General features: G+C 44.6%; 1 protein-coding gene across 3 annotated transcripts in view; it reads left to right on the top strand.

Annotated features, from left to right (window-relative positions):
- LOC104558794 (KAT8 regulatory NSL complex subunit 1-like) overlaps positions 1-26691 on the top strand; it is a 104386-nt gene that overhangs the window by 68267 nt on the left and 9428 nt on the right. For all 3 annotated transcript variants that reach the window (XM_062017760.1, XM_062017761.1, XM_062017759.1), the window contains exons 3-7: positions 6114-6255; positions 11250-11354; positions 16255-16370; positions 17802-17997; positions 21576-21741. In XM_062017760.1, coding sequence (XP_061873744.1) covers positions 6114-6255; positions 11250-11354; positions 16255-16370; positions 17802-17997; positions 21576-21741 — 725 coding nt within the window. The remainder of the gene's footprint in view (positions 1-6113; positions 6256-11249; positions 11355-16254; positions 16371-17801; positions 17998-21575; positions 21742-26691) is intronic.

Below are 26691 nucleotides of genomic sequence, written 5' to 3'. Positions count from 1 at the left end.
GAAGACCTGGAGCCAATCCCAAGGCTCTGGACTGATATAATGTGACATTCATTCCTGCCTTCCTCATATTAAACTAACTGGTTTTTTTTAGGAAGAAGTGTTTACCTCTGAGAATTTGTCATGTTAATCAAGTTTCTTCCTTTATTTTCCTGAAGGCTGGTGTTTCAGCTGGAAAGGTTGGCATGGTATAGCACATCTGAAAGCCCAGCACCACAGGACAAGATTTGCTGGGCACCAGTTTTAGGCTGCAGCCACAAAGGGCATAATTTGAGGTCCTTATAGAATCATGGTTGAATGGTTTGGTTTGGGTTAGAAGAGACCTTAAAGATCATCTCGTTCCAGCCCCGCTGCCCTGGACAGGGACACCTTCCACTTGACTAGGTTACTCCAAGCCCCACCTTGCCTGGCCTTGAACACTTCAGGTTGGGGCATCCACAACCTGTCCAAGTGCCTCACAGAAGAGTAGGGGTTGGAAGAGACATCTAGACATCATCCAGCCCAATCCCCCTACTAAAGGAGGTTAACCTAAATCAAGTTCCCCAGGCATGCTACTCTCACAGGAAGAACTTCTTCCTAATATCCATTTTAACTCTACATTCAGTTTAAAGCCATTACGCTGTGTCCTGTCACTGCTTGCCTGTGCAAAATGTCCCTCTCTTACTTTCTTGTAGGCTTTTTTTAAGGTACTGGAAGGCTGCTGTAAGGTGTCCCCACGGCCTTCTCTTCTCTGGTCTGAACCGCTCCAACTCTCTCAGCATGTCTTCATAGAAGAGTCTTCTGACATGGATGGAGAGAAGGGTCTTGTTCTTCGCTTGCTGCCTTCCCATAAAGCCCCACAGCCTCCTACAGTATTTATAACTCTGCAGGCTGACTTTGGCTCATCTCCCTGCATGTTCTGCTTCCATCCTAGCTTCCCAGCCCTCTGGGGCACCTTCTGGGCACATGTGGGTTCTCTCTGTAAGGCTACTAATTCTGCGCACGCATGCTATTTACGATAAGCACCATCTGCTGAAGTTTGCAGGTTGCTGTCCTTGTTGGTCGAGCCGAGTGCCATGCCAGCTGGGTGCAGGCAGGCAGGGGATGGCTGGTGCTTGCCTTGTGTGTTCTGCTGAGGCAGCTCTCCCGCACACACTGGTGCCTGCAGAAGCACAGTGAGTCTACCTGGAAAATTGTTTTTGTAAAGGATCAGGCTCTTAAGTAATTAATTTTCTCTGCTGTTTCATGAGCTTACCCTACTGCCCCATCTGGAGGGGCTCTCTCTTCCAGGCCATCCTCTGTAGCATGTTTTATACAAGTGCTTGGAACAAAGCACACCTGGGCAGCAGCATGATGAATGGTTTCCCTTGGAGGGTGCAGTGTTTAACTCCTTTGCTGCTGCTTGCATTACTCTCTGTACCAGCTTTGCCTCTCACAGCACAAGACCACTCTCAAGAAAAGCCATGCAGCCCTCTCACAGTGACACCACTCTTGGTAGCCATCTGGCTGTCTCTTCAGTCATGTTGTTCAGCTTAATCCAAAACCTGTTTTGGGGTAGTGCATAAACTCCTTTGTTAATCGTCATGTTAAAGTTTAGAAAGAAAGGAAGTGGGTTTCTGTCCCCCCAGGACAGTGTCCAGTTGAGGTTTAAGGTGACTGTAAGGACTTCAAATGCTGCATTTTGCACATAGTTGCTACTTTCCAGTGCTATGCAAGAAAATAATTGTTCTTGCAAAATACTTGTATAGAGATTAAAGCTAAAGAACCTCTACCTAGCTTGCTCTGCAAAAGCTGATCTACATGAAGAAAACACATACATGTTGCTGACAGCATGTTGCAGCAAAGACTGTAATTGAACAGGCTCCAAAAAAAAGCTTAATTCTAAATATAGAGGACCACACTATGGCCAGGACTGTTTTGGAAAGTGTGGCTGAGCCATCATTATGTGTCTTTCCCTCCACCACCTGTGTCACAAAGTGTCAGAAGATTAATTACTTATTACTCTTGTTTTGTTTTCTTGCTTTAGTTTTTGTTTAAATGCAGTGGGATAGGATGTGTCTTCATTTTAAGGTGAAGAGCAGGTCTGCAGCTACCTATGCTACCACATCACTTAGGAATCTAAATGGGCATAAAGTCTTTTTTATGCTTAATCTCAATGTCTGTGTAATCCAAGCTAAGGATTGAGATGTATTTAACAGAGCAGACCAGTATTGTTCCAGCAGACATGAGCATTTATTAATGTTGCAGAGGCAAGTGAGGAAACTGGCAGTTTGGAGGTGCTCTCAGCAGCTTTTGATATTTCTGAAAGCAATTCCCACTGCTACATGGATCCCCAGAGAGCAAACTGAAGCTTGGTGAGATCTGGTTAGAGCCCTAAAGTTTCCGGGGGTCTGGGTAGTCTATTGCATCCACGGATGCAGAAGATTGTATTATAAAGACATTTCCTGGTTTTAAACTGTAAAAAAAAAAAAAAAAAAGATGCACTTTTCTCCAGCAAAATTGTTCTTGGCTTCTGAATTGAGAGTATGGTAGAATTTCACTGAAATTTACCTGGCAGAGAAGTAATGTCTTCTGTATAGTCTTGGGGGAAACTATGACATGAAAATGCTTTCAGTCTTGCAGGTGATAGAGTCAGAGCAGCGCTGCTTTTCCAGCGATGCTCAGAGAAATATCTCTGTATCTCGGTCCAACCAGAGTCAGGGCGATGCGCTGAAAAACACTAAACCCACTCAGGATTACTGAAGGGGGAGCACAGCCATGAGCAAGTGCTGCTCTGCTGTATACAGGCCCCCAATTTATTGTCAAAGTTACATAATAATCTGTTTTTGCTTTTACATCCTGCTGACCTTCAGGCTTTGCCTGTTTTCCACTCTCATGTTGCTGCTTCTCACAACCTGGCATTCTGTAACATTATCTCATTTACCAGCAATCAGTCTCATACCCTGAAGGTCAGTTTACCTTTTTTGCCAATTACCAGTTCTTTATTCCCACATCTATGAGCTAAGGGTGATCTGCTGCCAAAACACTGCTTTGCTACCCTCCAGTGTCATGGAGTGGATCTCATGCTGTTTAGGCTCAGACTGGAAATCCCATGTGGGGAGGAGGGAACGTAAAGCTTGCAAGATGTTGTCCTTCTTGGAGCAGAGTAAAGCATGACTGGGCCAGTGATCTGGATTAGAGCTGTGTGATGGGGTAGTGCTGTGTTTGTGGTAGAAAGTGCTCAGCCCACTGTAAACCAGATTAACTGTGTGGTCATTCTGCTTTGCTGGTCAGGTCTGTCAGACCTTTACCCAGCCCTGGTGCTCAGCTGTCTTGCCTGCGTTTTATCTCAGGCTCTGCTGACTTTATCCTTGGTGTAACTGATGGAGGATTAACATCTAGTCTTGCTGTGGCATCAATCTGCAATAAATAATAAAATTTCCACCAAACAAAAGGTCAATGTTGATCAAAATAGAGCAGGCACTTTACACTGGGCAATATTCCAGAGAGATGAACATAACCTCCTAAAAGTGATTGTTTGAAAATGGTCTTGAAGAGGGCTGGGAGGACTGTAGGGAGCAGATACAATTGCTTGTACTGGTGGAAATCTGGTCTCATCTGGTGGAAATCTGGTCTCATCTGAATTAGTACAGAAGTGACATTGCCTGCGCAGTCAGGAGGTCCAGGAAGAACATGGAGAACATGTCTTGTTCTAAATTTGAGGGATTTTCTTACAGTTTGAAGGAAACAACTCCTACTTTTCAGAGTATTTCTAGTAGCTGATTTGAAACTCGTAATCTCTGGTGCTTGTGGGTTCTTTTAAAGCCAGGCGCATTTGGTAGCAGTACACCTAAATAAAGGCAGATGCATAGGAGGTGTAGGTTTTTCTAAGAACTTGGTTATTGCTGTTGCATACCATCTCTGCAGCTGAGGGCATGTCAGCAGTAAATCTCATTTACCACATGTTGCTTTTGCTATGATGGCTGGTTTCAGCTCTGAAACAGGTTAATCTCAGCAGAAGACTTAAAAATGGGTTAAAAATGCTACGGGGTGGGGGGGAAGGGCAAAGGGAATTATTTTGTGATTAATTCCTTAATTACCAAACATCCAGATCTGGCAAAGGCTTTGTGCAGCAGTGCTGGGTTTTTGACTGTACTTTCTGCTGATGCTTTGTTTCTGCGTCACATTGTGGTTTTCTATCTTCTTGGGTAGCCTTAATACTTACCCACTGGAATCAGGATGCTTAAGGTATATCCACAAAATATTATAACTTTTAATGTGGGAGAGTGGAGCCTCGGATTTATATGTGCCTTACTGTCTTTGTGTTCCTTTCTGCCCTGGAATGAGATTTTGTATCAGTTGACCATGAAATGCAGTGGCATAATCCATACACAAGTGAAAGCATGTTTATGATCCTGCAGAACCATACTTCATGTTCACAGAATCACAGAATCATTGGAAAAGGCTTTCAAGATCATGGAGTCCAACCACTAACCTCACACAGATAAGCTCACCATTAAAACGTGTCCCTAAGCACCTGATCTACATGTCTTTTAAATATCTCCACCACCTCTCTGAGCAACTTGTTCCAGTGTCTAACAGCCCTTATGAAGAAGCTGTAACAACCCGGTGAAGTTTGTCCTAGTCTCCAATCTAAACTTCTCCTGGTGCAACTTGAGGCGGTTTCCTATTGTCCTGTAACCTGGGAGAGGAGACTGACCCTCACCTCGCTAGAACTTGTTTTCAGGTAGTTACAGAGAGGGATAACGTTTCCTTTGAGCCTTGTTTTCTCTAAGCTAAACAAATCCAGCTCTCTCAGACACTTGTCATCAGACTTCTCTAGACCCTTCAGCTTTGTTGTCCATCTCTGGACACTCTTCAGCCTCTCATTGTTCTTGTAGTGAGAGACCCATAACTGTACACAGTATTCGAGCTGCAGCCTCACCAGTCCCCAGTAGTCCAGGGGGATAATCACTGTCCTGGTCCCGCTGGTCACACTATTTCTGATAGGCAGGATGCCATTGGCCTTCTTGGCCACCTGAGCACACTGCTGGCTCATGTTCAGCCATTGTTGATTGACACCCCTGGGTCCTTTCCCTCTGGGCATCTTCCTAGCCCCGCTGCCCCCAGCCTGTGGCTCTGCCTGGGGATGGTGTGAGCCAGGTGCAGGACCCAGGCTTTACTGAAGTCCAGGTAAACCAGATCCACAGCCTTCCTCTCATCCACTAAGCGGGTCACCTTGTCGTAGAAGGAGATCAGGTTAGTCAAGTAGGACTAGCCTTTCTTGAAGCCATGCTGAACCCTTGGTTGTCCTGTATGTGTCTCATGATGGCACTCATCTGATCTGCTCCATAGCCTTCCCTGTCCTGTCAGGTTCATAGCAGAGGCAAGGAAGGCAGGAAGTCAAGAGTTGCAAAGTGTGGGGGTTCACTGCATACACCCACACGTGCTTGCCTTTTCTCACATTGTGCCTCTGAGCCCTGAGGAGTTGTTCGTCTGGTAAGTTTCTGGTGGTTTTTCCTGGCTTTTTCATTTACTTGATCAAGCCATCAGATGCAGAAATCAAGTTTACTGTTGCCTACTTTCCTCTGCAACACCTTGTTGCAGGAGAGCAGATTGTGCAACATACTGTTAGCTCTGTTACTCGTCTACAAATAGTGGTTACTTTTAAAACTGAACAATGGTGTGTTGTGAAACTTGCCGCTCAATTTTAATTGTGACCACATGGTACATGCTGATATTGAGGCATCTTTTGTGACTGATGATAGAAGTCTTCTTTTGAAGAGGCTGTGCTGAGGAAGGGAGAGCAGATGAGTTTTGCTTTTCACTGTGACTTGGAAAAGTGGATCTGGCAGATGTGGCAAGGTAGGACTCGATTTGCTGGCTCAGACAAGTGTGGAATAAAATCTTAATGCTTGCATAGACAGGACTTCAATCACTGGGTACCAAAAGTTGTTTTAACATTGCTGTGCAGAGGCATGGCTTTTATAGCATGTCTGTAGGTTGGCTGGTAATTCTTAGCAGTGGCTAGATGGTATCAGTCATGCTGTTCAGTATGTAGCTTTTGATCTATTTGTCAGTTTTGCTAGGGTTTTTGAGAACTGCATAATTAAAATCACACTCAAAATAATCCCCCATTCCCCTCTGTGTTTTTCCAGAAGGCGAAGGGCAGAGTGGAGATGGGCAGCAGACCGTGCAGCCATCGTCAGTCGCTGGAATTGGCTCCAAGCCCACGTCTCGGACCTGGAATACCGAATCCGGCAGCAAACGGACATTTACAAGCAGATTAGAGCCAATAAGGTGAGGACCAGGAGTGTGTTGGGATAAATGAAATCTTGCCTTGCCTGCCTGCTAATGACTCTCTCTTCTGATGCAGTGGAGAGTGCATATGCAAAGTCTGATGCTTTTCCCCCACCCTGTATCTCTCAAGAAGCATATTGCACAATTGTGACTAACTGTGTAGGCTGTTTTTAATTATTTTCCTTGGTTCAATAAGGTAGCATGAAGAGAACAATAGCTTGCTGTAAATAAAGTCAGTCTTAGAATACTAAACAAAACTGTTGCTTTTGCCTGTGTATTACTGTTCCCCATTATTCAAGCTGATCTCTTTTTTTATTTGATTTAAAACCAAAACAAGACAACCTTTCCATACCATCTTTTGGAGAGTCACTGAAGATGGGACTAAGAAACAAGGTCACAAAAGACTTACTGGGGAAGAGACGGGACTGTGGAGGAAGTTAGCTTCAGATGCTGTCATGTAGCACAGGCTTGAAATTGAGTCTGTATCATTAAAAAAAGACTGTTTCTTGGTACTGACCTTTGTCTGCGGAAGGAATTTCTTTTTGTTAGACTTGCTCTCTCAGATGATGGGAGAATGGGTGAAGGCAAAGAAGGGACGAGGAAGGAATCGCTGCTGAGACTTGTTCAGGCATGCACGTCTAAATGTCAGGCCTCAGGAGGGAGGAATGTCTGCAGTTTGTGGCAAGAAGGCACATGGGATTGCATCAACTTACAGATGCTCAGGAGTTCAGAGTCCAGGAAGGGCTTTTTGCAAGATGTGTGGTGCTCTGGGGTTGCCAGGGAGAGACACTTCCAGGCAGGTAGAAAGCACAGGTAGGGGAGGAAGACTTGAGTTTTATGCAGCTATGTAGAAAAACAGGCTAATTGAGTGAGTGAGGGCAATAAATGACTAGATGGGAGAGCATGACTTGCTGAACAGAATACATTACCAAGTTTAGAGCAAAAAACTTCTAGGCAGTAGATTGTATGTCAAATTAATGAACCAGTTTCAGAAAGAGTCGTCTTCCTTCTGTCTTAAGAAAGCTGATAATGCAAGATGGTTCCTAAGTACAAAATACAACATAGCTAAATATTTATATGCTAAAAGTTACATCATGAAAGAAATGAGAAAACTCATCTAATGAATGGAGGAATCAGGGCTTTCACCAGATGATGACAACTTGACAGACACGTGAAATGGCCTGATCATGGCAACAAGCATCCCCTATGTTTTTATTTAAGGTCGCAGCCTCTGGGTCTGAAAGGAAAACATCATGGTATTGTGTTAAAGTTGAAAAGTACATCTGAGGTTTCAGAAAACAGGATGTTATCTTTTTCGATTTGGTCTAACAAAACCTCCCCAACTGCAATAAACTGGTGCATGAATTTAAGATAAAGCATGCCACTTACAGTGGCAGAAGAGTTCAGATAGTGGTGATTTGTTAGGAACTTCTCTGCTTCAACGAGACACTGAGTATCAAATACTCCATCTGTCTGATAGGACTTCAAGGAGATCACTGTTTGTACCAAGCTCTTGTGGTCATGGTGACATTGAGCTCAAGGATGGCTTGTAAAACCTGTTCTGTTTTCATCAGTGAAAAGCTTGAGTGAGATTCATAGAAGCAGCTCGGGACAAGTACAGAACACTAGAGAAACAAACAGGTTTCAGTGATACAAAAGTCTTGTTGGAGTGGATTTGGCTCCAGATTGTACAAGGACTATTCTGTCAACATGATTTAACTCTTATTTGGCCATAAGGAAGTTAAAAAGTAGCTGTTGCAGGCACAGTTGCTATTCCATTTTATTGTGGAGTTTTAGGTTAATTACCTTTATATGTTCAGATTTACGTCCCAGTGTACCTTTGTCAAATCAAAGCAATAGAAGGACCAGCAAGTCAAAACCAACATTCTGTTTTGAAGATACACTGCTGCCTGCATGCCTCAGCAGTAATTGTGGTTTTGAGCACATTTGGGTAGTACCAATCAGAGCCTGATATGATGCAGAGGAAAGGAACAAGTCAGTAACCATGTGTTCAGAGTTATTTGCAAAGGATTACTGTGTTTTCTGAAGCTTAAAGCTATCAGGCAGTTGTGCCCTTTGATTTTATGTTGGTTTTGAGGAGCGTGTGCAGTTAATTTAAGGGACTGGATGTCCATGAAGGAAGTAAGTTGGTTTTGCTTCTTTTTATAAATGTGGTTTGTTGGCCCTTTTGGGGTCTGGCATGCTTCTGGTCATGTCCCCCGCCTCCTGCAGAGTTTTTGCCACCTTTCTGCAAATGTGGGTGGCATATACCTCATATACCTCATGTTTGGTATGAGTTTCACTCTTAAATGAATAAGAGGTAAATTAAGGGCTTCTGAAAAAATTTTGTGCAGTGTCAGACTTGGTTGAAATAGTGACTGAAACTCCTTAAAGACTCCTTAAAGGGATTGTTTTGCACATCGTCTCTGCAGCTCCCAGTTTAACTTGTTGCTAGACCATTCAAGAGAGGCTTGCTGTGTCCCCTTCAAGCTTTTTGCTTGTGCAGCCTGTCCTCTGGGGAGGGCTGTGCTCTGGTTGAAGTTGCTCAGTCAAGAGAAGCACGTGATGGGAAGGGTGGGAAAGGAATTAGGAGGATCCTCTTGCTGGAATAATTTGCAGCTCTTCCATGAGTTTCCTGTGTCTGCAGTAGTTTGTTGGGCTTCGAGCACAATAAGAGATACCATTGTCCCTCTGTAAGGCTGTACAATTCAATCTCTTCCTAATGTGTCTTAGCGAGTCTAATTCCTTGCCCATCAGTCCCTTGGCAGAAGCTGCTGACTTTGACATCTGAGATCTGTCTCTGTCTTTGAGACTTGTAAGATGGACTCTCTTTAATACCATCATTAGTGATAAAAATGGGAGTAACGAAGCAGCAACCTTGTGCATAAATATTGGAGGGGGCTTCCTTTTGTTTTACAGCCTGATGGTGAAAAGCAGAAGTTGTGTGACCTTGGAGTAATTCATATGCACTGTTCCTTTCCCTGTCTTGAAAGGGAGTTGGAAATTTGATGTTGCCCTTCTAATTCACCTCTATTATTTGGAAGTGTATAAATAATAGAGTTATCAAGCTCTTAGAAGCAAAGCACTGAGTATAAACCCTCAGTAGGAAGATGCCATCCAGCGTGCAGCATTGTAGGTCCATAGAGCCTGTCTCATGGGCTAGGAGCTGGGAGAGGACAACATATTGGACAGTGACATGGCTTCTGTTCGAGGACATGAGGGCTAAAGCTGTGACTGTCACAGGGCAGGCTGTATTAAAGCATTCCCTCTGCTTCAGAGTCACCAGTAGAGGGATATACTTGTATACAGATACCCACAGGAAATAAAATTTGTTACTGCTGCTTCCTGAGGCGTAGAGCAGCTGCCTTCGTCCTCTCCCTTTAAACTGAAGGCAGAAGTTCTTGGTGGCTGTTTCCATTCCTGATGCCTGTGCTTCCCTGTCTCATTCTCTTGCTAAGCAAATGAGAAGCCCAAATGCTTTCTGGAGTGTAAAAAGGAAGCAGTTTCCTCGGTTCCAACTTTGCATTCAGTCTCATGCTTCTAGTTTTTTCCTGTCCACCCTCTCCTACACCCGACATTGAGAGATGACTGACCTCTTTACTGAAGCATGCCTGAGGATGTTTCTGGAAGCAGTGGTGAAATGTGATGGATTTCTTTCAGAGAGAGATCTTTCAAGAGTAGAGGAAAAGCACAGCAGTATTTGACTTCAGCATTTCAGCCTCTCTGATCCACTAATCATCCTCTCGGGATGTCAGAAGACTGTAGAAAATCATCACCATGTTTATTCTAGAAATTGTCTGCTTCCTTATTGCTGGCCAGAGGCCCCATACAGTTATATTTCCTTTATGAACTGTTTTAAAATAAAGTATCCCTGAACTGTAGGCTACCACTGTCTTCCTGGAAAGCTACCATTCTGTTCTGTAGAAGATTGTGTCAAGGCATAAGATCAACATGAGCGACTGCCATGGCATTGGTTATGTAAGATTTGACTTTTTAGACTCTGAGGGAAGGCTTGTAGTTCTCTCCTCTCTCCAGACAGTATGTCCAGGTTCCCTTCCAGGCTCACTTACTTGTGATACACTATGCATTCTTTCACATGACTGATCTGTCTGTTAATCTGAGCAGCTCCTACCGTAGTTCCTTGTTTGACCAAATGCAAACTTGTTCTGGCTTGTCTTTGTCCTGGACTATATTCATGGCCAGCAAGTTCCACCAACTCTGTAAGCCCCTGCACATTTTAGCTTGCTTTGTTATAATGTATCTCAGAATATGCATGATTATAATGATTTTATTTTCTTTTGTGTTATTCTTAGAGAAAACAGTCCTGCCTTGAGAGTAAGCTTCACTTAGAGTGAAACATAAACAAGACAACATATGTTAAGTCTGATAAAACAGTGCTGTGCCACTGTGCTTTGTCCTGCTCAGTTATAGCAATGGCTTGTTTATCAGTGTTTTTCTTTCCTTATTGAATTTTATGAATATCATTTCTCTGAAAAAATCTGCTCAGAGTAACGAGTTTAACTGTAGATTTTTGGCACTCACTCAAAATTTTTTGCTTGGCTGTGGTGGCAAGTTCCACTTTGTACTATGAAAGCAGTCATTTCCTGCTCTGTGGTACAGCAAAACGTTCTCTTTTGGTTTTGCTGGCATGCAGCTCACTGAACCTCCTCGTGTGCAGGAGGAGGGGAAGGAGAGTGGGAAGTGGACAGCAGCAGTGTTTCAGCAGTTTTGTCCAAGAGGGAGCTAACTGTCTACTATTAATGGACTGAAAGTATGTAATCTGGCTTCAGCCACTGTCCTTTCCAAGTTCAGCTTAGATGTCAGGAAAATCCAGGCAGCAGGGGATTCAGTTTGGCATAATGTCTAAAATGTGTGGTAGAAATGCAAGACTTGCTGTGCAGCAGTTGCAGTTTCTGGGAGATGGTGGATGAGCAATTTCCCTGCCGAGACCAAAGGAACTGCAGTTAATTCTGATTCCCTTCCCTCTCTTCCAGGGGCTGATAGTTCTTGGTGAAGCGTCACCCCCTGATCCTGCAGTAGATGATGCATCCCGTCTCGTTAGTACTGAAGTTAAACTGGAGCCTGGGGCTGACCGGCTGGTAAGTGCCAGCAGCAGAAGCTGCTGGGTCCAGATACTTGACATTCATGAATTTTGGGTAGGGAAGGTTCATCCTTCAAGCTCGAACTGTGTGTCTGGTGTGGGTCTGACATCTTGTAGAAGCACCTTGTCTGTGAGACCTCACATGGGAGTTGTTGGCCTCTGTAGCTCGCGGCCACCTAGATTTCTTTTGGGGTTAATAAACTGTAGGATTTAAACACCTTTTAGAAGAGAGTTCCTCAGGGTACCTTTGCAATATGCATTAGCATTTTGTGAAGCTTAAAAATCCTAACTAATCCATCCCCGGTAGCAAAAAAAGTACCTCAAACTGAGAGCAGAACAATTAGCAAAGGTTTCTAAAGATGTGGCCATTCATATCTGCCAGAGTGTTACCTCTTGGAAAGGGAACTAATGATTTCAGTGAGATGCACTGGAAACTACACAGAGTGCCAGGTGTTTATTATTTAATGCAAAAATGTAGGCCACAGACTAAAGGCTTCATCATGCTGCTCAGCCTGTCTGTGATTACTTTTGGTGAGACACATTGATGTATTAAAGTGGAGGGTTTTGAAGTTGTGGTGTAGTACTAGGAGACGGGTGGTCCCTGTGTGACTCCTGCTACCAAGCTGCAGTGCTCCTGCTTTGCTGACCTAATGCCACATTTGGGGAGAAACAGAGCTTCACTGCAATGGCAATGCTTGGGTTTTCATAGACCTAATATTGAATATAGTTGATACAGATAAAAAAACCTTAAAGTGATCAATAAAATTGTACCTGGAGTGTTTTTTCCTAGGCTTTTTCAGAATTTTTCTGATATTGAATGCTAATACCAAATACTGTGACATTCTTTGACAACACTGGACTGCAAAGGAGTTATTACAAGTGACTGTAATAAAACGTCTCCTCACTTGACACCAGCTTTCATATTTGTGCTGGGATTTTAAGTCTTTACTTAGCAGATTAGCTGAGCCCAAATCTCTGCTGTGTAATTTGGTACAATAAACAGGTTTTGCTCACGTCTGAAATAGTAGATGGTGGCTCAGACGCTAAGAGCCACGCTGGAGGAGCGACAGCAGGCTGGAAAGCCAGGATGAGGAGAGGTTGCTGCAGATCATGATTGAATCACCAGCATTACGCAGTGTCTGGCTTTGAGCAGTGATGTCCGTCTGTCATGTTCCCCCCTCCCCTCCCTTAATGCTTTAACTCAAAAAGTGCTTGGAGGATAATAAACAAGTGTAGTGACAGCGCTTCAGAAATAGCATGCTTCTGCACTGATGAATTGGCCGTTGTTTGGGAGCTAATCTGTAAATGGCAGGCTGATAGCGGAGATAAATGATCAAATTTGACAGCAATAGGAAGAATATTTTCTTCCTTATCTGTTTAAATCAGGATGTTTATCTGACATGAGTGTATTTTCAACCTGGGAATCTGCAGATGGAAGGACTGTGTCCCACCTGACTTTGTTCCCACATATCTAAGTCATTTTCCATATACCTAAAAAATCACCACGTTGTCCTTTTTTAGATTGTCTTAGACACCATCTCTATACAGAATGGAAAATATCTGTAGACGTGTTCTGATGTATGGGGAAAAAACAAAGCTTGCTTGTCCAGTGCTGTCTGCTTTTGCTGCTCACTGCCATCTCACTGTTGCTGTGTTTACTCATTTCCCTGTGTTGTGCCTTTTCTCATCCCCTTCACTGGGGTGTGAGCTCCTCAGACAGAGGCTTTTATTACTGCACTGCTCATGTAGTGGAGATCCAGTCTCTCTTGTGGGTCTTGGAGGTAATGGTGAAACATGGTGAAACAAACAGTAGATAATGAGAGCAGCAAAGAACAGCATTTTTAGTGTAAAGTAGACTGTGTGTTTGTACTTGGCACCTTGTGTCTACTCCTCCAGCCGTGCTTGCTGTCTTGGAGGATAACTCCTCCTTGAAAAGGATATTTTACTCCCCTTCCACTTGTGACTGCTTGTAGACACACACATCAGTCCATGCTGCCCATTTCTCTGCAGCTGTGCTGGAGGTGTCAGCCACCAGAAACAACTGCCTCCAGGCACCTAGCTTCTACACCCTGCTGCTGGAGGGCTTGTGCTTAAGTAGACGTGCTCGTAAGGGTGGGGTGTTGAGTCAGAGCCTTCATCTGCTTACAGCCAGAGATTAGCCCAGAGGCCATTCCCGTTGCATTAGGACATTTCCTGGAAGAGTATCTCTTGGGCCTCTCCTGGAGGGGTGCTTATCATTTCAGCACTCTTTTGGGCTGCTTAGAAGTAGGTGTTTTTTGTAGCTCCCCCCCCCCCCCCCACCCTCCACCCATCCCCACCCACTCAGTAGCAGACTAATAGGAGGAGACAACTGGTCTGCAAAGTGGAGTAAAAGGAGGAATCCATTCTGTCTCAATCCCAGCTCCTCTTTGAATCTCAGCTGCTCTTGGGTACCTCCCTTGGCCACCTTGATGCAGGATACATGTCCTTGGGCATCTGGTTGATGTGTGGGATGTGACTGATAATCCCTAGGAGGAGCTAATCTTGTCACTAGTGGAGGGAAGGGATTTGCAAAAAAAGCCCTGGGAATGTCTGTTGGGAACTGGAAGCTCAGTGTGTGAATAAACGTGTTTGCCTGAAGATGGGAATAACACAGAGCCCTGAAGAAATAACTCAGCTGTTGATATTGATTCATTGCTTGTATCGCTGGTCTGACAAGGGGGTGTACCTAAGATTTTTTAATAGCAAATGAGAAGAGATATTGATGGAGTGTCTCAGTATGGGTTTTCCCTGCTCTAGGAGTTTGTGTCTAGTAATAGGTGAAGATCTGAACCTGTTTGGGTTTATGGGAAATATGGGGAATGTTCCTGGTGTTGGGTCATGACTGCCTGCCGGCACACAGCTTCTTTACTGCCGTGAGAGCCACAGTAGTCTGCAGGCTTCTGGTTTCGTGTGCAAAAAGAGGGTATGCTGAAGCTGAGTCTTTGATGTCCTCTCCAGGAGTCCTAGGGATCCTAAAAATCTGTACTTCTAGGCTCGAGATGGACCCAAAACACAGAAAAGAGCTCTGTCTGGAGCACTGGTGTGATCTAGGTATGATAAATACCAGCCTGGTTGTCCAGCTAGCCCCAGAGGAAAGCACAGCATCAGGAGAGGGATCCAGGAGGAGCTGGTTGCAGGAGCTCTGCCTCTGCTCCGAATGCTGGAGATGTAAACTCTTGCAGTCCTGCTCATTCCCTCGTTACTTGTGTTAGAGCTTTGTTTGGGGTACACCCATCTTCAGTGTGATAAGGTGAGCCTGGGATTTTTTCTGATAGACTTTTTAGATTGATACTTTCCACCTCCTCTGCAAGAAACAGGGTTCAGCCTTTATATTCCTGTCCTAAACAACCAAGCCAGAGCCAACTTTTGGAGAACAGATTCCCCCTCTAAGACTCTTTCTAGAGAAGAAAATGAATATCCTATTTCAAAAGACCTTATGAGTCACACGTGCCCACCTTCCCGAACCTTGATTGCCTCCAGCAGAGGTGCTGTGAAGGCTCAGCATTGCCAAGCCGCTAGAAACCAGCAGGAGAACGTTCAGCTCCTGTGCTGACTTCACCTTGCCAGGATGTGGGTTATGCTTGCCTAACGCTTCAGGGGTAATATGATCTCTCCTCCATGTCTGTGTGCTCAGAGTGAGTGTTGGGGATGTGCCTATCAGTCTGATCCTGTCTCTGTTCTCCCCTGGGAGAAGTATCTTTTTTACTATCAGTGTAGAAGACCCAGCAAAGTTCCTCAAACAGGCAACAGGCAGAAGTTGCCTGTGTTGTTAGAAATTGCCTTCCCTTGGTGATGCTATTTTTGGAACCATTAGTCCACCACCACTCACCGTAGCCTGATTTTCACAGTTTGTTGAGTTGGAGTGATTCTAATCAATGTGATAGCGATACTTTTGAGACGGTACATGTGACATGCAGAGGGGCTGGCTGGCCAGACAGCCCATCTCCGTAGATACATTAGACCTTGTGTGGTTTTTTTTCACTAGTACTAGAACTGCACCACCACCATTGTGTATGCAAAGGGGGAAACCCAGCTAGAGAGGCGTTGGCAGCAAGTGTAGGAAGTGCTGCATGAGGCAAGAAATAATGTGTAACCCCAGGGAGGAGGAGCATGCTGGGGTGGGGAGCTGGAATGTCACCATCATGTCCTTGGAAGCTGCAGTGACAATCTGCCCCGCATTGATGCCATTTGCAGTGCAGTGGGAGATGGGCAACGTTCAGTGCTGCAGCCACCCAGTAACTGCTGCTCGCTGTAGAGCCAAGCAGTCTGTATTTCAGACCCAAAGTAGGAAGGATTGAGCAGCTCTGTGTCTTTAGCTTAGGTTTTCCTTTACTTTGCCAAACCACGTTTCTAGCTTTGTGTTTATCAGACAGTTTTAACTTTACAGAGTTGTCCTACTTAAATCCAAAACCTACTGGTTGTGTACATTTAAAAGATAGTTTTAAAAATGCTATTTGGACCATGTTTGTACAGGTATTTATTCATTTAAAATGCAAATTCTGTTCTCTCCTTCTCTTCTTATTTTCCCCCAAAGTGCTTAGACAAGAGCTTTTGCCCATGCAGCTTAGAGCACAACATCAAACTTCAGAAGACACCTGTGAGGTTTATGGGTGGTTATGAACTTGTTTGCAGTATCAAGACAAAATGCTAAAACCTCCTGAAAGGCCTCAGCCTTTCAGCCTGAGAGGAATTGAAGTCCTTTGGATACTGTCCTGTATCCATTCTCTTTCCAGAGCTGCCTCCTAAGACTTCTGAACCCTTTGTTTTGAAGTCCTGTGGAAATGCACGGCTACAGTGCAGAATCTGGGAATAACAAACTTGTGACTGTTAAAGAAGCTTTTAAAAATTATTTTATTATTTTTCTCATCCTTTTTTAGAGTGTTTCTGGATCCCAGCCACTAGAGAACTTTGGTATTTCTGCTGCAAATACTCCTGAATCCCATCCCGCCAAGCCCTGTGGAGCACCAAGACCCGTCAATGGAGTTATTAACAGGTAAGTTGCTCGCATATTAGGGGAAGAGATTGATTTATATGATCTTGACAAAGTACCTTTGGAAACCAGCGTGTAATATGCGGGTTGGTAACCATGTAGATCATCTCTTCTTGAAAAAAGTGTGGTAGTGGGCCATGCTTGGAAACGTTCTGGAGGAGGTTGCTTGCTTGAGGTTTTCTACTGCATTGTTTTTCTGAAAATGGTATTAAACTGACTGTGTTTAAGTGAAGACACACTGCAGGCAACCATACAGTGAGCATGTTCAAAGCTTTCTTTATGGGCATTTTTTAAACACTTGCAAATTTTATGATTCAAAGGTACTAGTGGCCCATTTTTCTGGAGGCCCTGAGAAACCCAAATCCTAACTGATTTGAGGAGTAAAACTTTCTCAATTCTTTGTTTATCCAGGCTGTTTTTTTCAGAAAGTCTTTTAAGTCAATAATCAAAAACAAGTGAAGGAAACACTCATGCTGCAGGAGGATTTCAGACTGAACCACTTGTAAAACCCTTGCACACATAGTGCTTTGAAGTTCTGATGGTAACTAGAGAAGCATTGCCAGCATCATTGCACTTGCTTAGTGCCTTGAGATGGAGGGACATGCTGCACTGGTGCAGTGTGAGCAAATGTAGAAAGCACTGATTAGCTAACTTGTTGCTGAAGCCGAAACACTACAGGCTATAACAGAGCCTTTTACTTGCCTGTAGCCTTTGAACTGCTGAGCCTTAGACCACAGGACTTTAATGCTGTGCATTTTAAAAAAAGAAACACACATAAAATGTACATGAAAACGTTCTGTAGATGAGGAGCTGTGCTGGTATTTGTTGGTGGCATGCTGTATTGCTACCGTGGTGGACTGGGGTTACTGTGTGTGGACAGGAGAATCCTTGGTACATAGAACAGAAAGGTTAATGTTTACATTGCAACCTTTCTGGTGTCACTGCTGAGTTGTTATAGGTATAGTTCTCAAATACTGATCAGAAGCAAGTTCAAAGTGATGCTAAATATTTTTCCTGGAAAATCATATGTTCTCTATCTTGTGCTGTCTGACATTTAGACTCATGAGAACCTGTTGTCTTAAGGTGGCCTGAACTGTAGTTCTGGGGGAAGCTGAATCCTAGGATTAAAGCTATTCATGTGTAGAGTAGCTTTTGGTCTTGCTCTGTGTCTGGCTTTGCATGCTCTTTTCCATTCAGAACTTCCAAAGGTATTTTCTCAAAGATTCAGTAATGGGAGAATGTGGAAAATGACCAAAGTAAAAGCAAAACTTAGAGCCACCCTAATAAAAGCTATTGCCCCGTGAAGCTGCAGTGCTCTAAACTTAGTTTAGTTTACTGAAGTCTGAACTGTGAACCTGGCTGGTACTTGCTGGGTACCATGGAATGGTTGAGTGAATCACGGTATCTTTTGTATTCTCTTCTCTTCTTTGGCAGTCTTCAGCCTGGCCTGGCAGAACATGCTCAGGGAGACAGCCAGGAAGCTGAGGAGCTCTTGCATAAAAAGCAACGGCTGAACATGGTTTCTTCAGCTTGGGATGGAACGTGTGTAGCAGCTCGCACTCGCCCGGTACTGAGCTGTAAGAAGCGGCGGCTTGTTCGACCTAGCAGCATTATGCCCCTTTCCAAAAAGGTTAGTGCTGTTTGATCTTCTTTTTGATGCAGTATATTTAACTAAAGTCCACATCAAAGAGCCAGATGAAGTATTGATCCATTAGTCCAGTGTGCTTTTGCTCTTGGCATGAAGAGATCTCCCTGTTTGGGGAATGTTTGTGGTTATTAAGAGGGGAAAAATAATGGGGAGGGAGAAGAGGACAGTGAGGTTTCAAAGGCTGTTGAGAGGTAAAGGAGAAAGCTTTTAATTTGTTGGAGACTTTACTAGCTGTGACTGTTAGGGGGAGATGCTGAACTCCCCTGTGGGTTTTCTTTTCTAAAACCGTCCAGGCTGAGATGATCTTCAAGGCCGGATAGTTCAAAATGGCACAGTCTGAGCAGTCAAAAGAAGCTTTCAAAAGTCAAGTATCAGGAAACCTTAACTCTGAGCACAAGAATTAACACAACCCCAGGAACTTGCTGATGCTTGCTCAAACCAAAACTACAGTTATCTGGCCAGGCATATGTGAGGTGTCTTGCAAAAGGCCTGCTGAGGTGGTCGTGTTTGCTTCCTCTGATGAAATTTGTAAATCACTGGATGTTGTGACTCTGTTCTTGGGTTTTTTTTTCATTTCTTGTTTTTATTTTGTACTCTTCTCCACATAGTCTTCCCTTACCCTTATGCAGAATTCATTTCAGGGGAAATAGTTTATTCCCTGTGTGAAGAAAGGCTGTGTTTCATTCTTTTTAGTTTCTCTTAGGAATGCCAGAAACTGTCAGTTGGAGGATAGATGCTGTGCCAGATGGTTTGACTAAACCTCCTTAGAGGTTTAAAACCTTAGAAATTGAGGAAATAAAGACCTTTTTTGTGCATGCAGCTCTCACGATTGCAGAAGCATGGATGGCAAAAATCCACCTAAACCTTTGAGACGAAGTGTTTCAAGACAAACTTTACCACAAGGGCTTGGGGGTTTTCACTCTGTGGGTGCTGAAGTTTTAAAGATAAGCTGGAAAGCAGCATTGTCTTGAGAAAAACAGATTCTCCCTTTAACTGATTACTTGTTTGCAGTTTTGTCTGGGGTATTTCTGGTAGAGCTTTGCAGTGACCACTTGAAAGATCTTCAATGATGTGGACATTTATGAACTCTCCCATAGATCACAGAATCACAGAATCTCAAGGGCTGGAAGGGACCTTGAAAGATGCTCCAGTCCAACCCCCCTGTCAGAGCAGGACCATCTAGAGCAGGTCACACAGGAACTCATACAGTTGGGTTTTGAGTGTCCCCAGAGAAGGAGACTCCACAACCCATCTGGGCAGCCTGTTCAGTGCTCCCTCACCCTCACAGGGAAGAAATTCTTCCATGTATTTCTTTGGAACCCCTTATGTTCCAGCTTGTACCTGCTGCCCCTCGTCCTATCATTGGACATCATTGAGAAGAGCCTGGCTCCATCCTCCTGACACCCACCCTTTGTGTATTTGTAAACACTGCATCACTGCAGTGATGTTCAGCATTTGAAAAAGTGTCTGTTCGTTCTGTGTTAGTTATTGACCATATTCTTGAAATACATTTGTTAATGAGAGGTGGTTTGGAAGAGCAGTTCCAAAGGATAGAAGATATGCCAGATAGCAGAGGATTTCTGTGGATTCCTCCAGTTATTCAAGAGGAAGCTGAGTGATGGCTAGGTCATGGTCCAGAAATACCATGTCAAGTTGCCCACACTTTCCTGTCTGGCACAAAGTGATTGTGGATTGCTGTGACCAGGAACTGCAACCAGGAGAGCTCACTGTTTAAATGCAGGTAGTCTGTAATTGTCCCTACTGTTTTACAAAGTCTGAATACAACATGACCTGAATTTTAAGTCAGGAGATGTCATGTAGGAAAGAAGAGCAGCTTAAAGGTTGAGTTGAGTCTGTAGCCTGCGTTGGATTGAACACAGGATTGGTCTTCGGAAAACAGGATGGGAAGGAATCTACTGCAGTCATCCACAGCATCCCCATGCCCCAGGGCAGACTGTCCTGTCCTTGTACTGTGCCAGATGGTTTGTCTAAACCTCCTTAGGCAAGTTATTTGAGTGCTTAGCTAGCCCTGTTTTTCAGACAGCAAAACCAAACAAACCGAACTTTATAATACAAGCTGCCTTGGCTGCCAGAAGTTCTCCCTGAAGCATGGAAGTTGATGTAGGGATGCTTAATATGGGACACCTCTGTGCTAACAATGCCATGGGTCTTTCTGGTTTTGCACATAGGATGGGGGTTTTTTTATCTTCTAGTTTTCTGGTTGTTTTCTTCTCCATTTGGTGCACATATCTCCTGAAATATGTGCCCAAAACTGTGTGCAGCCCTCCAGCTTGCACGCTAGCAAAGCTGAGCAGAGTGTTACGATTACCTCATGCATCTTGCACAGCTGTCCTGTTTATAAAGCTCCATGGAGTGCTAATTCTCAGTAATGGAGAGCACTGCTGATTCATGCTCGTTTTCTGATCCATAACAACCACTAGGTCCTCTGGACAGAGCTGCTGCTCAGTTACCTCCTCCTTCTCTCCACTGGGCACTGAAGCTTCAGCTTGTTCCATTTGTCCTCAGTGAATTATATTTGATTGATTTGAGGTAATTTGTAACTAGGAGTGGGTTTCCAGCTCCTTCCTTCCTACACCACTTAAGTAATGAATGAAAATTATTTGAATGATACTAGACTTGGAACAGACTTCTGCAGGATCCAGTTTGATGCATCCTTCCATTTTGATGGGGAATCATAGCTTGCTGTCTCTATGGGATTTACATCCAGTTGTGAGTCCAGCACAGGGCCACCAAAGATGATCAGGGGACTGGAGCATCTCTCTGATGAGGAAAGGCTGTGGGATCTGGTGCTGTTCAGCCTGGAGAAGAGAAGACTGAAGGAGGACTTCATGAACACTTACAAGTATTTGAAAGATGGATGTCAAGAGGATGGAGCATCACTTTCTTCTATAGTGTCCAGTGACAGGACAAGGGATAATTGTCAAGTCTCCTTCTCTGGAGGTTTTCAAAACCCACCTGGACACGTTCCTGTGCAAATTCATCTAGCTGGACCTGCTTTAGCAGGGGGTTGGACTAGATGATTGCTAGAGGTCCCTTCCAGCCCCTACCATTCTATGATTCTGTGATTCTGCCTACAGTGGTTTCATATGAACAAAGTCTGTATAATAACATAAAGTCTGTAAATCTCCAAATTGAACATCTGTCCTGGCTTAAGAAACAAGGCTGAAAAACCCTTTTTCACTTGGTAAAATTGTCCTTGTAAGCTCTTGACATACAGTGATGACTCTGACACATCTGAACTCAAAAAGGCCCTTTTTTTTTCTTTCTCTGACAACTCAATTGTGTTGCCTCATGTTTTTTTAATAAATGAAGTTTTAACCTAGATAAATGCTTTTAGTCAAATTCAGTAGTTGTTAAACTGTCTGTGCTGGAGAGGAGTAGTTTTCAGCTGTAAATGAGCAGGTTTTATCCGAGGTATAGGAAACCCATACAAACAAACCAGCCATTATTCATGAGCCCTCAAAGGGGAATGTGTGAAGAGAGCCCTTAGACACATTGACCTCTGATAACATTGACACTGTTCTGTCTCCCCTTTCCAGGTCCATCGTAATAGCCTGGTGCGATGTAGCTGTGACGTGAACCCTTCATGTGCTCTGTGTGGCACTCGAAGCTCGACAACTGTGGAAATCCAGTATGATGCCCCTTTGCTGGAGCGCCTCTCCCAACTGGACTCATGTGTTCATCCTGTCTTATCATTCCCAGATGGTAAGCATGGCACCCATGATGATGCCAGGGCTATTGTCAAAATGAGTGCTGAGATGGGTTACAAGGGATGCTTGCAGGTGCTCCAGAGCCTGCTCCTCCATTCTGGACTTCCAGAGGAAGTACAGATGTGTTTGAGTATAATCAAGCTTATTCATCTGCAAGTATGTAGAGTAGAGAATTTACTGGAGCAGAAGCTGCTGGGATAGCATTACACCTGAAGTCTGCTCTGCTATGAATGTATCTTGTGAGACACTGACCTGGAGCCCTGCTCGTGGTGAGCAAACCAAGCAGTGCCTGGGTGTCTGTACTGGGACCTGGGTCTTAGGCTGGTCTTTCTGCTGCTATAACCCAGTTGAGAAATACTTGCTTCCATGAGTTTATTCTTGGTTTAAGTCATGGGAATTTTTTTTTTAGCTTGTAAGGAATTGTAAGTGATCTTCCATGGTTCAGAGGGTACACTGAGAAGGACTCTTCCCGTTAAGACACTCCCCATGTTAGAGTATCAGGGTTAGTCATCGTTAAGAGGAATAACTAACCAACCTGGACTGTGGGGTATTCACAGATTTTGTGTGTAGGGACTTTTCCCAAGGGAAAAGAAGTAATTTCCAAAGTTTTTTGCTTCCCAGGCTGCTGAATGAAATACAAACTTGTTCTTTGACCAGAAACTACTGAGTTCCTTGAGATTGGTGTCCAGCTGTCATCTCTATCCTCTGATCACAAAATACAGGACCACAAGTGACAAGAACTGGTACTTTTATCAGCCAGTAAATAGATCATAGTGGTTCCTTTCCTTGGCTGGAGTGCCTGGCTGCTTGAGGTGTAGGACGCTGTAGTGCTGAGAGGAAGGTGTGTGTCATTGCTTCTTATGAGGATGTGCCAACCAGGTTAAGACCCTGGGCTGATGGGTGTGATTTGGTTTAAGTTCCTGCACACACAAACTATGTGTGGCAGTAGGAAACTCATGGAGTGCTGGCAGCAGTTGATTTGGTAACTTTCACTGGCACTATTTTAAGGAAAGGCTAAAATAGTAAATTGATGCTTTTTAAAAAAAAAACCACAACCCCCCCACCTTTGCTAAGGAAACGTTTCTGTTACGAAATGCAAAAGGAACTGCATGCACTGAACCTGAAGCAGATATTTGTTCCTGATTTCACATCACTTGTCATCTCCTGTCTGTAGTTTTCAATATAATATCCTGGGAACAGTGAGAAGAGCAGTTGTGTACTATTGCAGAATGACCACCAGGAGAATTGTTTCATCCCATATTCACTATTGTATTTTCCTAGGGTCAGCTGCAGCCAACTCATGGTGAAAGATCAGCTCTGGCTGCATGAGATGGAAAACCTTGCTTTTAAAACTATGTGATGTAAATCTTAAAACAGCTACACAGAAATACCACTCTCTCCTCTCCCTCAGATTAACTTTTTTATTGTTCTCTAATGCTTGGTTTTTATAGAGTTGCTTTTTGGAGTGAGGACACTCTTCTATCCAAATGTAAAGCCAGGTAGCATGTTCAGGTAGGGAAATTGCTCTGCCTGACGTGGTTAGTTTGCATTGAGATGTCTCCCTGCCTGTGAGTATCAATCCAGGTTGCTTCTGCTTCTCCTCCATGATTACTTTGGGGCTTCACCTTGAAAGCAAACTGTCTGGGTCGATGGGCAGAGGCTCAGTTAAGCCTTTCTGGAAGAGCTCATGAGGCTGTTAGATGGAGCTTGGCCTTGTAGCTGTGAGCATGTGCTGTGTTTGAGCCTGTCTCTCCAGGGCTCCTCCGGTGCCAGCAGCGGGTATCTCCGGTACGGTTTGCCAAGGGCAAGACAGCCAGGCTCCACGGGATCGTTTATTCTTCTGGCAAGCAGGGCGCAGGCATCGTGGCTTTTAACCCGTTGCACTTGCACTTCGCAAGCGCTTTGTCCCTCTCCTTTCAGGCTGTTTTTTTCTGGTTCATCGGGTTTCTCGCAGGGAATTTTCAGATGATGTAATAACCTTGGCGGGAGGATGAGCCGGGTGCTCGACTCGGTTGCCATCTGCTGGTCCCTGGGACGCCTGCACCGCTCAGCCGCTGATGGGGAGGAGGAGGAGTCCCGATGTCCCTTGCTGCACTGACTCTGGTGCAGCCAGTGCTGACAGCAGGGCAGTAGCAAGACAGCAAATAACTCTTTCTGTTGTTGTTGTTGTCTGTGCATTTTGTCTTTTGCATTTTCCTCCTTCTGAACTCTGCTCTCCCCCTCCCCTCCAGCACTGGGATACGTTGAATTCTGAGGAGGGAGCAAAAGGTTAGGCCATTTTCCCCAAGTCAGACGGCTTCAGCAAGGTGATGCTGCAGCCTTTCTGGCAACATCCTTTAAGGACTGGCTTGGCCCCTCTCTGTTCCTTGGGCTGTGTCTCCACAAACCAGTTATAGTGGCCAAAGAGCTGCCACCACGCTATGGTAACCCTTCCTTAGCAACTGTCAAGGTACTTGAAAATGCAGCTGTCCTGGGATTTTCCTGAGAGTCAAGTTCTCCCTGTTAGTGACAGCTGACTCCAGCCCATACTGTGCTGACTCTCTCCATCCTGTTTGCCTACCTGGATCTGCTGGGACTTTTTTAAGACCAACAGGTCTTAAATCCCTGCCACTTGCCCTCTGAGATTGTCTAGATGCAGATCCTATGGCATCTCCTAATTGCCTCCACATCCCCTCTGCAGGCACATTGTTCCTTGTGCAGGGCCTAGGAGGGTTCATCTCTGTTCAGGGTTGCTTCAAAGTCCCTGTGAAAAAGTCATGTGAGCTTGAGAGATGTGGGGGAGGGATGTTGGTACTACTTATGCTCATCTTAGTGCTTTTAATTCCTACTTGAGGCAGCAGGAGTTTGCATTGGGCTGTGTGTCCTGCTGGTGGAGATCTGCTGGTCTGGTACTGGAGGAGGAGAGCAGATGGGTGACGTATCAAACCACACATACTGCTGTACGATGGTCTCAGGGGTGTAGTTAGAAAAGATAAATTCATCTCATTAGTGCTCCTGTTTAAGGATTTTAATGGTTTTCCAAACTAGGATTTTGTCCCTCGGGCATATAAAAGAGAGACAGGTCTTGGAGAAGACTTAGGCAGCAGTGAGTGGTGATCAAATCCAAAGTCTGAAGCCAAGAGTATGAAAGGAAGGCCTATTTGTGGGACTCCTGAGGCTGGAGAAGTTTACTACTCCAGTGAATGGTTTTAATAGTCTACCTTAGCCTATCTGCACAAGAAATACACTGAATAATCTCATTAGTGCTCTGTCTTTTGGCTGAGGTCGGGAGTGCACGTCTGTCTGGGATCTGGGATAAATGAAGCTTGAGGAATGTGAGCAACACTAGTGTCTGCTGAATTTCACAGCAGCATGGCATACTTGCGCTCGTTGTGAGATGGTAGGATTAAATGGGGACAGGTACTTTGAGTTACTGTGATCTGTGGAATGCACAGAAATTTCAGGCTTGAAGTGCATCAGTTACGTAGATAATTACCCTGCCTGACCCAGCCCCAGCATGTGCAGCTCCCAGCCAGCAGCAGTACTTCTGCTTTTTGAGCCTCTGAAGTGTGCTCACACAACTTTTGTTAGATGATTGAAGTGCCAGATCAGGCAGATCAATGTCATAAAATACTTGGTTAGCTTTTGTCTTGACCTGAAGTTGAGGATTTAAGCTGAATTTCTCTCTTTCAGCCCATACCTCTATAGATTTGATGTGCTGAGATATCTCAGATTCTTGGAAGTCAGATCTGAGATTGCAGAGTTGAGTGTGGCAGTACATGTGATGCCTTCAGTGACACATGGGTTTTCTGACAAAGGCTTCATTCTTCTGGCGGGATATACTTAGGCTGTGAATCTTGTAGGAATGTCCTTCTCTCAAATTGCTTCAGACCAGAAATGTTGGGTTCTAATCATGAGCCAGCAATGTGCCCTTGGGGCCAAGGAGGCCAGTGGCATTCTGGGGAACATCCAGAAGAGTGTGTCCAACAGGTTGAGGGAGGTTCTGCTCCACCTCTACTCTGCCCTGGTGAGGCCTCATCTGGAGTCCTGTGTCCAGTTCTGGGCTCCTCAGCTCAAGAGGGACAGGAAAGTGCTGGAGAGAGTCCAGTGCAGGGCCACCAAGATGATCAGGGGACTGGAACATCTTCCTTATCAGGAAAGTCTGTGGGAACTGGGGCTGTTTAGTCTGGAGAAGAGGAGACTGAGGGATGATCTTATTAACATTTATAAATATCTAAAGAGTGAGTATCGGGAGGTTGGGACATCCCTTTTTTCTATAGCAGATAGTAACAGGACAAGGGGTGATGGGATGAAGCTCGAACACAAAAAGTTCCACTTAAATATAAGAAAAACCTATTTCACTGTTGAGGTGAGGGAGCCCTGGCACAGGCTGCCCAGAGGGGTTGTGGAGGCTCCTTCCTTGGAGGGCTTCAAGACCCACCTGGACATGTTCCTGTGCAACCTGATCTAGGTGAACCTGCTTCTGCAGGGGGGTTGGACTAGATGATCTCTAAAGGTCCCTTCCAACCCCTACCATTCTATGATTCTATGATTCTACTCTGCCCTGGTGAGGCCACATCTGGAGTCTGGACAGGGAACTGCTGTAGAGAGGCCAGCACAAGGCCACCAAGATGATCAGGGGACTGGAGCATCTCTCTGAGGAGGAAAGACTGCAGGATCTGGGACTGTTCAGCCTGGAGAAGAGAAAGCTGAAGGGGGGACCTCATTAATACAAGTGTTTGAAAGGTGGACATCAAGAGGATGGGGCAACAATATTTTCTGTAGTGTCCAGTGAAGGACAGGGGGTAATGGACTTAAGCTGGAACACAAAAAATTCCTCTTAAACTTTACAAAACTACTTTACCATTGAGATGAGGGAGCCCTGGCACAGGCTGCCCAGGGACAGTGTGGAGGCTCCTTCTCTGGAGGTTTTCACAACCCGCCTGAATGCATTCCTGTGTGATCT

This window comes from Colius striatus, chromosome Z, assembly GCF_028858725.1.
Source record: "Colius striatus isolate bColStr4 chromosome Z, bColStr4.1.hap1, whole genome shotgun sequence".
NCBI classification, from domain to species: domain Eukaryota; kingdom Metazoa; phylum Chordata; class Aves; order Coliiformes; family Coliidae; genus Colius; species Colius striatus.
This window is presented reverse-complemented; position numbering and strand designations above follow the sequence as displayed.